Source organism: Hemiscyllium ocellatum, chromosome 35 (genome assembly GCF_020745735.1).
Source record: "Hemiscyllium ocellatum isolate sHemOce1 chromosome 35, sHemOce1.pat.X.cur, whole genome shotgun sequence".
NCBI lineage: Eukaryota > Metazoa > Chordata > Chondrichthyes > Orectolobiformes > Hemiscylliidae > Hemiscyllium > Hemiscyllium ocellatum.
This window is the reverse complement of record NC_083435.1, coordinates 10,395,301-10,409,541: the sequence shown is the minus strand read 5'-3', so window position 1 is coordinate 10,409,541 and position 14,241 is coordinate 10,395,301. Positions and strand designations below refer to the sequence as shown.

The following is a 14,241-nucleotide window of genomic DNA, read 5'->3' as shown; positions in this document are numbered from 1 at the left end:
ATGTGGTTCCAGAGGGATCAGTGCTTGGACCTCTGCTGTTTGTAGCCTACATAAATGATTTGTTGGAAAATGTGGCTAGCATAATTAGAAAGTTTGCTGACATAAAAAAGATTGGTGTATTTGCAAATAGTGAGAAGGATTTTCAGAAGATATAGCAGCATATAGATCAGATGGAGGCATGGGCAACAGAAACGGCAGATGTAGTTTAATTTGGACAAATGTGAGGTGATGCATTTTTGAAATCAAACACAGGTGGAAACTGTGGTGACAGAACCTTAGGAGGATTGAAATGCAGAGGGATTTGGGTGTGCAGGTCCACAGGTCATTGAAGGTGGCAGCACAGATAGATAAGGTAGTAAAAAAGGCCGATGTCATGCTTGGCCTCATTGAAAAGGGCATTGAGTATAAGGATAGAAACATTGTGCTGCAGCTCTATGGAACTTTAGTTAAGCTACACTTGCAATTTTAAGTTACATTTGCACCACACTATTACAAGGATACCAAGGCTTTTCTCAGGGTATAGAAAAAGATATTTACCAAGAATTTGCCTGCTATGAGAAATTTTAGCTGAAAACAAAAGTTGGATCGACTGTGCTTGTTTTCACTGAAATGCAAGAGGTTGAAGGGCAACACGAGAGAAGTTTATAAGATTACAAATGGCATAGATTGAGTGGAAAACATTAGGCTTTTTCCCCAGTGTTAGGTAGGCAACTAGTAGGGAATACAGGTTCAAGGTGTTGGTGAGATTAGCTGAAGGAATAAAAGAGATGTGTGAGGCAGGTTTTATACTCAAAGAGTTGAGTGCCTGCAACGCACTGCCAGAAGAGATGGTGGATGCGGATACAATAGCAGCATTCAACAAACAGGGCCAAATGGAACTGCGCAGGCTTGGAGGACAGTAGGGCCTGTTCCTGCGCTCTTTGTTCTATTACACACAATGTCCGTCACCCTCGAGCCCCAGCTCGGTTACATGAACTATCCCCCTTTCTCTACCCCAGAATCGCACGTTTTCCGGCAAGGAGGGTTTAAAACAAAACCTGTCTGCAAACCCAAGCTACTCATTCTGCAAGCTTTAGAGCCTCCATACTGAGTTTCCGAAACCACCCGCTCCAGTCATCACTTAAATTCTACAAATCCAGCCAGCAGAGATCCCAAACTACGGCAGGTCCGCGCAAGCGCACACTATCTTACAGCACAGGAGATATAGGCGAACTTCGCTCGCTATTGGAAGCCGTATGTTCGCGAGGTGTTACACGTTTGTTCTGCTGTTATATAGATAAGTATTTTGGAATTAATTGAATAGCGGAGTCCCACACGTAGCAAGGACTATAGTGGATTCGTCTCACTCCTAATGGCAATTATAGCCGGAACAATTCCTTCAGCCAGATGTTAGCTCAGTGATGCCCAGCAGGTGAGATGCTTTCAGGGATCTTTTTTGTGAGGAACTACCAAGATCACATTCTCATTGATGTTCCAGAGCATGCATTTTATTTCTGCTCCTACATGAAGAAAGAAGGAATCATTCTGACACAGGCCACAGCCCTTTTGTTGATCCCGACAGACTGTCATTAGTCCAGCATGGTCTTTTGTTATTGCCATTCCTAATCGCCCTCAGAACATTCTGTGAACTCATTTTTTGGTCCATTTTCTGCATTCCATTTTGATTGTAGTATTTCCAAGTGATTTGTACACCACCACAGGCAGTTAACACTCAAGCACTTCGTTATGACTCCGGAGAAACCTGAAGGTCAGATTAGAATTGCAGGTTTCCCTCCTGAAAAGTACATCTTTTTAAAAACATTTTATTTACTTTTGAACTATGGATCAAAATTGGAACATATTGCATTGAACTATGGACAGAAAATGGTCACAGTTTATAAAGAAATGACTTTTGCTGAATTTGCGTGTAGTTTGCGGAGCAAGAGAATTGAACGGGTGCGTAATAAATGGTATTACTGTGTGGGGAGATCGAAGCCAGGTAATTTATCTCTGTTTGTTTTCAGGAAAATTCTTCACAGTGACAATGTTTTGACAATAGCAAGTTTTTCAATTGACCAAAAGGAATGAATTGGAGACAGAGCAAATGAGAAACAGTCTTTATTTCATGGAGACTAGTTTTTCCATGTTAAAGAGAATGAAGTATTTAACTTCTGCAGGGAAATAATCTAGCGAACTCTGACTCTCTCACACATCTACATTTGAAATGTACCTGCAAATCCAGCTTCTTTTTAAAAGCTATTTTTGGGATAGAGGCATTGCTGGCTGGACAGTGTGTTGCCCTTGAAGTGACTTTTTAATGATTGGCCCATCTGAATGGCTTGCCTGGCCATTTCAGAGGGTAGTTGAGAGTTAACCACTCTGGAGTTATATGAAGGCCAGACCAGGTGAGGACGACAGTTTCCTTGCCGGAAGGATATAAATGAATCAAATGGGATTTCCTAAAAATAGGTTCATGGAGTTTATTTGCTTTTTTGCTTTTATATATATTCAAATTCCATTACACTCAAACATGGATCCACAGAACATTGTCTGAATTTCTGGATTAATATTCTCGCAATTATACCTCTGGACCATTGCTCCTCATTTCTTATGTTAGTCATTCTCATCTACCCATTTCCACAAAACTACTTTTAGCATTTCCTGACTGAAGGAACAAAAACAAAACCTTCCAGAGTAGGGTAAGCATCTATTCTAAATCATTGACTGAAGATTGAATAATTGGGAAAACTGTTGTATTTTTTATGAAAAGATTGAGGGAAGCTGGAAGACATAAAAATGAAATGGCCAATCGAAGCCAATCAAACCGTACCATCACAGTTTTTAACTCCTAAAGTTCATATCTTCATCTGTATCTATCTGTGTACTCCTCTGTGCACTTAAGGATAGACAGTCATCGAATTTAATGTGAATGAAATTCATCTGTAATATTTTATTTTTCTTTTTGTTAAAATATACAAACCTGAGAGTGTATCTGGAAAAAGAAATGAAGAATTGTGGTTGCTGGAAATCAGAAACAAAAGCAGAAATTGATGGGAGAACTCAGCAGGTCTGGCAGCATCTGTGGAGAGAAATCAGAGTTAATGCTTCAGAACACTGACTTTTGTCACTGGACTTGAAACATTAACAGTGTATCGTCAGTGTGTTTTAACAATTCACAGAGCAATAAGCTGACAACTAGTTATTTGTCATGGTAGTGTAGGGACAAATGTTGTCAGAATCAAGAAGGCTGGACATCACCACCTTATCGAGAGCAACTAGGCACAGCCATTAAATGATTGCCAGACAGTGATACCTATGTAGCATGTTTCACGAATGGATAAAAAAAAGAAAGAAATGAGAATGCTGTCACGCTACCTTGAATTGTGTCAGTGTTTTTCTTACATCAGTGTAAAAGTGTAGCTATGGCTTTTATGTCATCCAGATGACAACTTTGATAGTCCAATATGTTTTCTGTATTGCACCCCACCCATTGTTAGCTACTAAGAGTCTCCATTCTTAGCTGTTCATTTGATTTTGGCCTCACAGTGACGAATCACTGAAATGACTACACAATGATATCAACAAGTTTCATGCCACCATCAGACTTACTATAGTCGACCTCATACACTGCAGCGAGGGATGTCCTGAAGCATGTTATACTTGAGAGATCATGCAGACTATATGACAATGAATGAATGGACACCACTCAATAATTACCAGACAGGAATGTTACCTACGAATCGGGAAACACTTCAGCAGTCAAGGACATTCAGCCTCCGATCTTCAGTTAAGCATCTTCCAAGGTGGCCTTTGTGATACATAACAATACAGAATCACCAATCAGAAGCTAATAGTCAAGTTCTGTACCCATGAACACAGCTACAATCGTGATCTTGGGTTTATGTTGCATTACATGTCACCTCACCTTACTGTTCTCCATTCCTAAAAACTTCCTTACTGTCCTGTTTTGACACCATCACTTTGATAACTTGTCATAGTCTCTCTACCTTATTATAGTTTTCACAGTTTAATTACTTGTCACTTTGATGAGACCCTTGACATGTGACTCTTACCCCCATCATATTATTCCAGCCATTTGGTTTGTCACCAGCAACACCTTTTCATTTTTTTTGCAATTGTCTCTCTGTGTCAATTAATCAGATTATAGATCATCCCTGCCCTTGCTGGTCAGTCATCTACACTCTACTTGCACTATTTGTGCTCCATTTTGAGCTCTCTTCCTAAAAATTCTGTGTTTGTGTGCCTCTCTTCACTTCATCTGATGAAAGAGTAGTGGTCCAAAAGCTTGTGATTGCAAATAAAACTGTTGGACAATAATCTGTATTGCGTGCCTAGAGATCCAAGTGGCTAGGGAGAATAATGAGTTGAAGGAACCTAGAACACAGAACATCACAGCGCAATACAGGCTCTTCACCCCTCAATGTTGTGTTGACCTGTGGAACCAATCTGAAGCCTATCTATCTTAAACTGTTCCATTGTCATCCATATTTTTATCCAATGACCATTTAAATTCACTGAAAGTTGGTGAGTCTACTACTGTTGCAGTCAGTGCATTCCACACCTCTACCACTATCTGACAAAAAAAAACAGCCTCTGACATCTGTCCTACATTTGTCACCCCTCATTTTAAAGCTATATCCCCTCATGCTAGCCATCACCATCCAAGGAAAAAGGCTCTCATTACCCACCCTATCCAACCCTCTGATTAGATTATATGTTTCAATTAAGTCACCTCTCAACTTTCTTCTCTCAAAACCAAAACAGCCTCAAGTCCCTCAGCCTTTCCTCATAAGACCTTCCCTTCCTACCAGGCAGCATCCCAGTAAATCTCCTCTGAACCATTTTCGATGCTTCTACAGCCTTCCTGTAATGCAGTAACTGTACGCAATACTCCAAGTGCGGACATACCAGAGTTTAGTGCAGCCGCAGCATGACCTCGTGGCTCTGAAACTCAACCAGTCTACTAATAAAAGCTAATACACCATGTGCCTTCTTAACAACCCTATTGACCTGGATGACTGCTTTCAGGGATCTCTGCACATGAGCATCAAGATCTCTCTCTGCTCAGCTATACTAACAAGACTCTTATCGTTAGCTCTATATACTTTGTTCCTGTTGGTCTTTCCAAAGTGAATCACTTCACACTTTTCTGTAATAATATCCATTTGCTACCTCTCAGCCCAGCTCTGCAGCTTATCTATGTCCCTCTGCAACCTGCAACATCCTTCAGCACTATTCACAATTACACCAACCTTAGTGTCATCCGTCAATCCGCAAACTCCACACCCGAGACTGGAGTCAAACCCGGGCTACTGGCGCGGTGAAGCGGCAATGCTAACCAATGAGCCATGATGCCAACCCACACTACATCCACACAATATAGGTTATGCACCTAGGTCTAACACTGGATTTCACCAGAGAGGTTGCCACCAGCCATGAGGTCAGTCTGTAGCAGAGTGTATGGCACAGTGGTTCCCAGGAATCACTCCCACGTCCCTCTCTTTCTGTCTATATCTCCCACCCCATCCGGATTGGACGCACCATATGTACATTCACCCTCCTAGCCCAGAGTCAATTCACCTTCCACATTTTAAACCTATTCCTCTTTCAAAGCTACATTTACCTCTTCCTCCTAAATATGTCAACAGAAAAAAGATGAGTTTACGATCAGATACAGGTATGAATAAATGACTGGTGAACATACAGACACAAAGAGGAGGAGTGACTGGGACATTCTCATGGTGATAGGCTGTGACTGACAGGAACCACAAAGGTCAGTATTTGGGCCCCAGCTGTCCACAAAATACATCAGTGAATAGAAGCTGGGGGCCAAATGTAATCTTTACGGATTTGTGGGAAGGACAATGCTCAGGGGGAAGGTGTGCTGTGAGGAAGATGTAAAACAGCTTCTGGAGGAATTGTCAGGCTTCATGAATGGGCAAAAACATCCCAGATGGAACATAATGCGGAGAAATGTGAAACCATGTGGAGAAATAGATTTGCAGGGTATTTCCTAAAGAATGAGGTTGAAGAGTGCAGGTGTACAGTGGGACCTCGGTGCCCTTGTCAATAAATCACTGAAAGGCAATAAGCAGGTGTAGCAAGGTGTGAGGAAGGCTAAAGTAATGTGAGTGAGCCTTCATTGCTCGGGGATCTGAGTACAGAAGCAGGGAAGACTTGCTTCAGTTGTATAGGAGCTCAGTTCGCCTCCATCTGCAGGACTGTGTGCGCATTTGGTCTCCATGTCAGAGGAACTATATAATTGCCCTCCAGGGAACAACGCAAAGGGTTACCAGACTTATTCCCAGGATGGTGGGACTGTGTCCAATGTTGAGAAACTGGGCAACGGCGCCTGTATTCTCCAGAGTTTTGAAGAATGATGGATGATCAAGTTGAAACTTACAAAATGCTTAAAGAGGTGGACAGTGCCGCCCGGGCTGGAGATTCCTGGACCAGGGCCCAATTTAAACATAAAGCAGCTCTCACTTCGGTCTGAGATGAGGAGAATTTTGAATTCCCTTGGATGGCTGTGAATTTCTCAGACAGAATCGGATTCTGGGTAATCCAAGAAGGAGGACGGGAAAAATTTCTGGCTTTAAGAGCTGTTGCTTTTTTTGAGGTATTTTAGATGTCCTCGAATTCCAGGAGCAGCAATTACTGTTTTATATGCTGCTGTATTGTTTTGGAACGTTTGGGAAAAAAAAGTCAAAACAACAGCAGTTTAAAAGGGAGAAGAGCAGACAAAGGAAGCACATGGTGAGGACAGTGCAGGAGAGAGAGAAAGAACCTGCACAGTTACCGCCTTTGCTGTTTGAATTCGTGTATCGCTGGACATTGGAGTGCATCTGGGAAAATTAACAAACAGTGAAATTCACAACTAATCTTGGAGGAACTGTTGGGCGAAGTTTACAGCATAGAATCAGATAAGTAAATTGTGGTTTTAAGTCTGTCCAAGAGAAAGGCTGCAGTAGTGAGTATAGTGGATTCTTACTTAATTATATGTTTTTGGAGATAAGTCTCTTGATAAAACTTAAAATATAAGCAATAGCTATTAATTTAACCTGGGGCAGGGTTTGTAGAGGAATAAGACGGTGCTATTTCCTGGGCCTGTAGATTGTGAAGGAGCAAAAATGACCTTTGCGGTAATATGTACTTCTTGTCAGATGTGGGAGGTTAAAGAGAGTTTAAGGGTTACTACGGATTATATCTGCCATAAATGTTGTTGGATGTGAATCTTATCAGATCGAGTGGATTGGTTGGAGAGACAGATAGAACTGATGAGGAATTTGCAACAGCAAATGTGATGGATGGCAGTTACAGGAAGGGGAGGAAGTCTCAGATACAGTTACATAGATGGGTTAACTCCAGGAAGGGTGAGAGAGGTCGGCACCTAGGAGGAGTCTTTTGTAGATATACCCATTTCAAACAGGTATGTTGTTTTGGATAATGTAGGGGGTGATGGATTCTCGGAGGAATTTAACATGGACAGCCAAGTTTCTGGTAGTGAGACTGCTCTAATGCAATGAGGGGTCAATTGTGTTGGGGATTCTGTAGTGAGAGGTACAGACAGACGTTTCTGTGGCCAGCAGAGAAAAAGCAGAATGGTGAGTTGTTTTCCTGATGCCAGGGTCAAGGGTGTCTCAGAGAGGGCGCAGAATGTTCTCACAGGGGAGAGGGGTCAGCAGGAGGTCATTGTGCACATTGGAACCAATGACATTGGAAAGGAAAAGGTTGAGACTCTGAAGGGAGATTACAGAGAGTTAGGCAGAAATTGAAAAAGGAGGTCCTCATGGATAGTAATATCTGGATTACTCCCAGTGTACGAGCTAGTGAGGGCAGGAATAGGAGGATAGAGCAGATGAAAGAATGGCTGAGGAGAAGGATTCACATTTTTGGATCATTGGAAGCTGTTTTGGGGTAGAAGTGACCTGTACAAGAAGGACGGATTGCTCCTAAATTGGAAGGGTACTAATATACTGGCAGGGAAATTTGCTCGAACTGCTTGGGAGGATTTAAATTAGTTAGGTGGTGGGGTGGGACCCAGGGAGATAGTGAGGAAAGAGATCGATCTGAGATGGGTACAGCTGAGAACAGAAGTGACTCAAAAAGTCAGGGCAGGCAGGGACAAGGTAGGACTAGTAAATTAAACTGCATTTATTTCAATGCAAGGGGCCGGACAGGGAAGGCAGATGAACTCAGGGCATGGTTAGGAACATGGGACTGGGATATCATAGCAATTATAGAAACATGGCTCAGGGATGGGCAGGACTGGCAGCTTAATATTCCAGGATACAAATGCTACAGGAAGGTAGAAAGGGAGGCAAGAGAGGTTGGGGAGTGGCATTTTTGATAAGGGATAGCATTACAGCTGTGTTGAGGGAGGACATTCCTGGAAATACATCCAGGGAAGTTATTTGGGTGGAATTGAGAAATGAGGAAGGGATGACCACTTTATTGTCCACATTGGAATTGGGATTGAATTATACACCCCGCCCCCCCCCCCCAATAGTCAGAGGGAAATTGAGAAACAAACTCAGCTATCTATCAGAATAATAGGGTAGTTATGGTAGAGGATTTTAACTTTCCAAACATTGACTGGGATTGCCATAGCGTTAAAGGTTTAGATGGAGAGGAATTTCTTAAGTGTGTACAAGACAATTTTCTGATTCAGTATGTCGATGCACCAACTAGAGAAGGTGCAAAACTTGACTTACTCTTGGGAAATAAGGCAGGGCAGGTGACTGAGGTGTCAGTGGGGGAGCACTTTGGGGCCAGCAACCATAATTCTATTAGATATAAAATAGTGATGGAAAAGGATAGACCAGATCTAAAAGTTGAAGTTCTAAATTGGAGAGAGGCCAATTTTGATGGTATTAGGCAAGAACTTTTGAAAGCTGGTCGGAGGCAGATGTTCACAAGTAAAGGGACGGCTGGAAAATGGGAAGCCTTCAGAAATTAGATAACAAGAATCCAGAGAAAGTATATTCCTGTCAGGGTGAAAGGGAAGGCTAGTAGGTATAGGGAATGCTGGATGACTAAAGAAATTGAGGGTTTGGTTAAGAAAAAGAAGGAAGCATATGTCAGGAATAGACAGGATAGATTGAGTGAATCCTCAAGAGTATAACGAAAGTAGGAGTATACTGAAGAGGGAAATCAGGAGGGCAAAACGGGGACATGAGATAGCTTTGGCAAATAGAATTAAGGAGGATCCAAAGGGTTTTTACAAGTATATTAAGAACAAAAGGGTAACTAGGGAGAGAATAGGGCCCCTCAAAGATCAGCAAGGTGGCCTTCGTATGGAGCCACAGAAAATGGGGGAGATACTAAATGAATATTTTGCATCAGTATTTACTGTGAAAAAGGATATGTAAGATATAGACTGTAGGGAAATAGTTGGTGACATCTTGCAAAATGTCCAGATTACAGAGGAGGAAGTGCTGGATGTCTTGAAATGGTTAAAAGTGGATAAATCCCCAGGACCTGATCAGGTGTACCTGAGAACTCTGTGGGAAGCTAGAGATGTGATTGCTGGGCCTCTTGCTGAGATATTTGTATCATCAATAGTCACAGATGAGGTGCCGGAAGACGGGAGGTTGGCAAACATGGTGCCTCTGTTGAAGAAGGGCGGTAAAGACAAGCCAGGAAACTATAGACCGGTGAGCCTGACCTCGGTGGTGGGCAAGTTGTTGGAGGGAATCCTGAGGGACAGGATATACATGTATTTGGAAAGGTGAGGACTGATTCGGGATAGTCAACATGGCTTTCTGCATGGGAAATCATGTCTCACAAATTTGATTGAGTTTTTTGAAGAAGTAACAAAGAAGATTGATGAAGGCAAAGCAGTAGATGTGATCTATAAGGCGATCTACAAAGTTCCCCATGGGAGACTGATTAGCAAGGTTAGATCTCATGGAATACAGGGAGAACTAGCCATTTGGATACAGAACTGACTCAAAGGTAGAAGACACAGGGTGGTGGTGGAAGGTTGTTTTTCAGACTAGAGGCCTGTGACCAGTGGAGTGCCACAAGGATCAGTGCTGGGTCCTCTACTTTTTGTCATTTGCATAAATGATTTGGATGCGAGCATAAGAGGTACAGTTAGTAAGTTTGCAGATTACACCAAAATTGGAGGTATGGTGGACAGCGAAGAGGGTTACCTCAGATTATAACAGGATCTGGACCAGATGGGCAAATGGGCTGAGAAGTGGCAGATGGAGTTTAATTCAGATAAATGCGAGGTGCTGCATTTTGGGAAAGCAAATCTTAGCAGTACTTATACATTTAATGGTACAGTCCTAGGGAGTGTTGCTGAACAAACAGACCTTGGAGTACAGGTTCATCATTCTTTGAAAGTGGAGTTGCAGGTAGATAGGATGGTTAAGAAAGTGTTTGGTATGCTTTCTTTTATTGGTCAGAGCATTGAGTACAGGAGTTGGGAGGTCATGTTGCGGCTGTATAGGATATTGGTTAGGTCACTGTTGGAATACCACATGCAATTCTGCTCTCCTTCCTATCAGAATGATGTTATGAAACTTGAAAGGGTTCAGAAAAGATTTACAAGGATGTTGCCAGGGTTGGAGGGTCTGAGCTACTGGGAGAGGCTGAACAGGCTGGGGCTGTTTTCCATGGAGCATCGGAGGCTGAGGGGTGACCTTATAGAGATTTACAAAATTACGAGTGGCATGGATAGGGTAAATACACAAAGTCTTTTCCCTGGGATCAGGGAGTCCAGAGCTAGAGGGCATAGGTTTAGGGTGAGAGGGGAAGATATAAAAGAGCCCTAAAGGACAACTTTTTCATGCAGAGGGTGGTACGTGTATGGAATGAGCTACCAGAGGATGTGGTGGAGGCTGATACAATTGCAACATTTAAGAGGCACTTGGTTGGGTATATGAATAGGAAGAGTTTGGAGGGATATAGGCCGAGTGCTGGCAGTTGGGACTAGATTGGGTTGGGATACCTGGTCGACATGGACGGGTTGGACCGAAGGATCTGTTTCCATGCTGTACATCTGGATGAGTCTCTGAGTGTGTTCACCAGCGCAGCAACATTGAAACTGAAAGCGGTTTGTCTCAGGAAGTGCTGCGGGTGAACATGGCTTCCAGACAGCAGGGAGAGAGTTGGACCGAGGAGACAGTTTGTCCCATTTGTCTGGATTTCTTCACCGATCCGGTTATACTGGAATGTGGACACAACTTCTGCCGCTCCTGTATCACCCAGAGTTGGGAAAAGAAGGAGATGAACTCCTGCCCGGAATGTAGAGAGGGGTTTCCGGAAAGAAACCTCAAGGTAAATCGGGCCTTAGCGAATCTGGCCGAGAAAGCTCGAAAATTAAAGCTGGATCCGAAAGAGAAGGAAAATAAACCTCACTGTGAGGTACATCAGAGAGAACTGGAGCTGTTTTGTGAAACTGACAAGAAATTGATCTGTCTGATTTGTAGAGATTCGCGGGAACACAAAACTCACAACTTCCTGCCGATAAATGAGGCTGTTGAAATCTACAAGGTAAATATTGCATTTTGTAATCAATATTTCTCATCAATCTGCTCAGACCATTCTATGAGACAAGTCAGGAACAGGGGAGACCCGGAACCCTCCGTCAGGGACCAGAGACAGAAACTCTATCGCTGACAATTACGCTCCCGTACTTTAGTGTTCTTCTGAAATATTTTTAAAAAGGTTTTATCACATTTTCATACTTTAAGAATGTAATTTTATATTATTTTCCAATTCCAGGATCAGCTGAAGTCTTCCTTAGATTCTCTCACAGAGAAGAAATCGGCGGTTCTACAAACGGAACTGACCCAGAAACGGAAGATTTCCGAAGTGAGGGTGAGCTCTCCCTGTGCTGATTTTCTGGGATCTCGGTTAGTTTTGTTCCCTTTACCGCGGGACATTAATGAGGTTTCACATTTCATTTGGTAGGAACAGGCGAGCAGTCTGCAGACCCACATCACATCCGAGTTCACTAAAATGCACCAGATTCTCACTGAGAAAGAGCAGCGTTTACTCAGAGATCTCAGGGAAGAAGAGGAGAGGATTGTAGAACCAATGGAGAAAAACCTTCGAGAGATTCAGGAGAATTTAAATTCTATTGAGGAGAAACTCTCAAAGTTACAGAAACAGATGGAGCAAAAAGACGAATTGATGTTTCTGAAGGTGAGGGAAGATATTGCAGGTTATTTCAGACAGATTTCGGACATGATGACGACAACTGTAAAAATAATATGGGATTTAATGTAAAAAAAAGTTGAACTGAACCTGTGACTTTCCGGACGGTTCTGCCGTTGTCAGTGAAGAAACACAGATTCTTTCAAACCTGCTGAGATTTTCCAGTAATTTCTGGGGGTTTTTTTGTCACCGCTGCCGCACTGTCTGCAGATTCTCGGGAATATCGACATTCTCCTGGGAATGGCTTGTGACATTTTTACTTGTTTTGTTATTATTCGATGAAATTAGATTACTTACAATGTGGAAACAAGAGCTTCGGCCCAACAAGTCCACACCGACCCGCCGAAGCATATGCCACCCAGACCCATTCCCCTACCACTCCGGGCAATTCAGCATGGCCAATTCCCCTAGCCTGCACATTTTTGGACTGTGGGAGGAAACCGGAGGACCCGAAGGAAACCCACGCAGACACGGGGAGAATGTGCAAACTCCACACAGTCAGTCGCTTGAGGCGGGAATTGGCGCTGTGAGGCAGCAGTGCTAACCACCGTGCCACTGTGCCGCCCACGGTGTTCCCCAAGTTTAATTATCTCCTGAAATTCCCATGGTAATCCAGTTCCAGTTCCATGTGGACAGTATGTGGGTGTGTCTGCGACAGTGGAAGTATGAGAGTCACTGTGTCTGTGAGCGGGACTGATGGTCAGTTTCAGTTTATTTTATCCTCTCCTCAACCTTCCTTCAAAAATGTATCATTTTACACTTGCATGTTGTGTCCGCTCATTTCAGCAGCCTGTCTGTCTCCTCCTGAAATCTGTAGCTGTCATTCTCACAGTTTATGATTCTTTTCTTTCAGGAGGAAGCTTGTCGGAAGAGAAGGTAGGACATGCTCTTTACTGAAACTCTGCACAGTTTGCTCAGTAACTCAGTGACGGGTTATTATGGGTTTATTTCCTGGTTATTGTCGCCACTTTAAAGGGTCGCTTATTGGGCGACAGTAACTCCGTCTATGGTTCACTCAGGAGTGTTTTTTTTATCATAAGTAGCTCATTGCAGGTGTGAAACAGTTTTAGATTTTGTTAAACTCTTCTGCAGTATTGTAAACAATGACAAGATGCCTGTAAGTAATCCAACCTGGTTCTCAGGTTGGAAGGGATCACTGCCCTGATTTGGGCTGTTTGTGTGACTGTGACCCCTGACCCTGAGAGAGACATATGGCCCATGTTTCCAGGGAATGGGCCATCCCTGTCCCTGTATGGCTCCTGACCAACCTGAGACAGTCAGAGTTTAAAGGGGGAATCATTTTTGTTTCACGTTTTATAACACTCACTCACACTGTAGCCTTTATAAAGGGTACAATAAATTGTTCTGAGGAGTTTTGCAGGACCACTGGAAAGTATAGAAAAGAGTTACTGAGATATTAACCCAGATGATTGGTGTGGATTTTAGTGCATTTTAAAGGAGGAAAGAAGAATGGAGAGATGGAGAGTTCCAGGGAGGGAATTCCAGAGCTGAGGGTCTCGAAGATCCAACCTCCAATGGGGGAAGGGCTTTCCAAACATAGACTGGGACTGCCATAGTGATAAGGGTTTAAATGGAGAGGAATTTGTCAAGTGTGTACAAGAAATAGTTCTGATTTAATATGTGAATGTACCTACTAGAGAAGTTGCAAGACTTGACCTACTCTTCAGAAATAAGGCAGGTGAGTGAGGTGTCACTGGGGGAGCATTTTGGGGCCAGGAACTATTAGTTTTAAAATGGGATGGAAAAGGGCAGACCAGATCTAAAAGTTGCAGTTCTAAATTGAAGAAAGGTTAATTCTGATGGTATTAGGGAAGAACTTGCAAGAACTGATTGGAGGCAGATGTTCGCAGGTAAAAGGACAGCTGAAAAATGGGAAGCCTTCAGAAATGACATAACAAGAGTCCAGAGAAAGTATATTCCTGTTAGGGTGAAAGGGAAAACTGGAAGCTGAATGACTAAAGAAATTGAAGGTTTGAAGAAAATGAAGGAAGTATATGTCAGATATAGACAGGATGGATCAAGTGAATCCTTAGAAGATTATAAAGGCAG

At 42.8% G+C, this 14,241-nt stretch overlaps 2 protein-coding genes across 3 annotated transcripts in view; both read left to right on the top strand.

Annotated features, from left to right (window-relative positions):
• Window positions 1-11,094: 11,094 nt before the first annotated feature.
• On the top strand, window positions 11,095-11,925 carry LOC132832952 (E3 ubiquitin-protein ligase TRIM52-like). Its single transcript, XM_060851200.1, has 2 exons — window positions 11,095-11,505; window positions 11,737-11,925. The coding sequence occupies exons 1-2, from the start codon at window positions 11,095-11,097 to the stop codon at window positions 11,923-11,925; spliced, it is 600 nt and encodes a 199-aa protein (XP_060707183.1).
• Window positions 11,926-11,968: 43 nt separating this feature from the next.
• LOC132833001 (E3 ubiquitin-protein ligase TRIM69-like) overlaps window positions 11,969-14,241 on the top strand; it is a 29,339-nt gene continuing 27,066 nt past the window's right edge. For both annotated transcript variants that reach the window (XR_009647009.1, XM_060851273.1), the window contains exons 1-2: window positions 11,969-12,159; window positions 13,025-13,047. Coding sequence is in view for 1 of the 2 variants with exons in the window: in XM_060851273.1 (XP_060707256.1) it covers window positions 11,974-12,159; window positions 13,025-13,047 (209 nt within the window). In the remaining variant the exon portion in view is untranslated. The remainder of the gene's footprint in view (window positions 12,160-13,024; window positions 13,048-14,241) is intronic.

Excerpts from the sequence above, each read along its gene's own strand:
- LOC132832952 (XM_060851200.1), top strand. The coding sequence starts at position 11,095 with ATGGCTTCCAGACAGCAGGGAGAGAGTTGGACCGAGGAGACAGTTTGT. Across the intron at positions 11,506-11,736 it reads AGGCTGTTGAAATCTACAAG|GATCAGCTGAAGTCTTCCTT; the intron begins GTAAATATTGCA and ends TTCCAATTCCAG.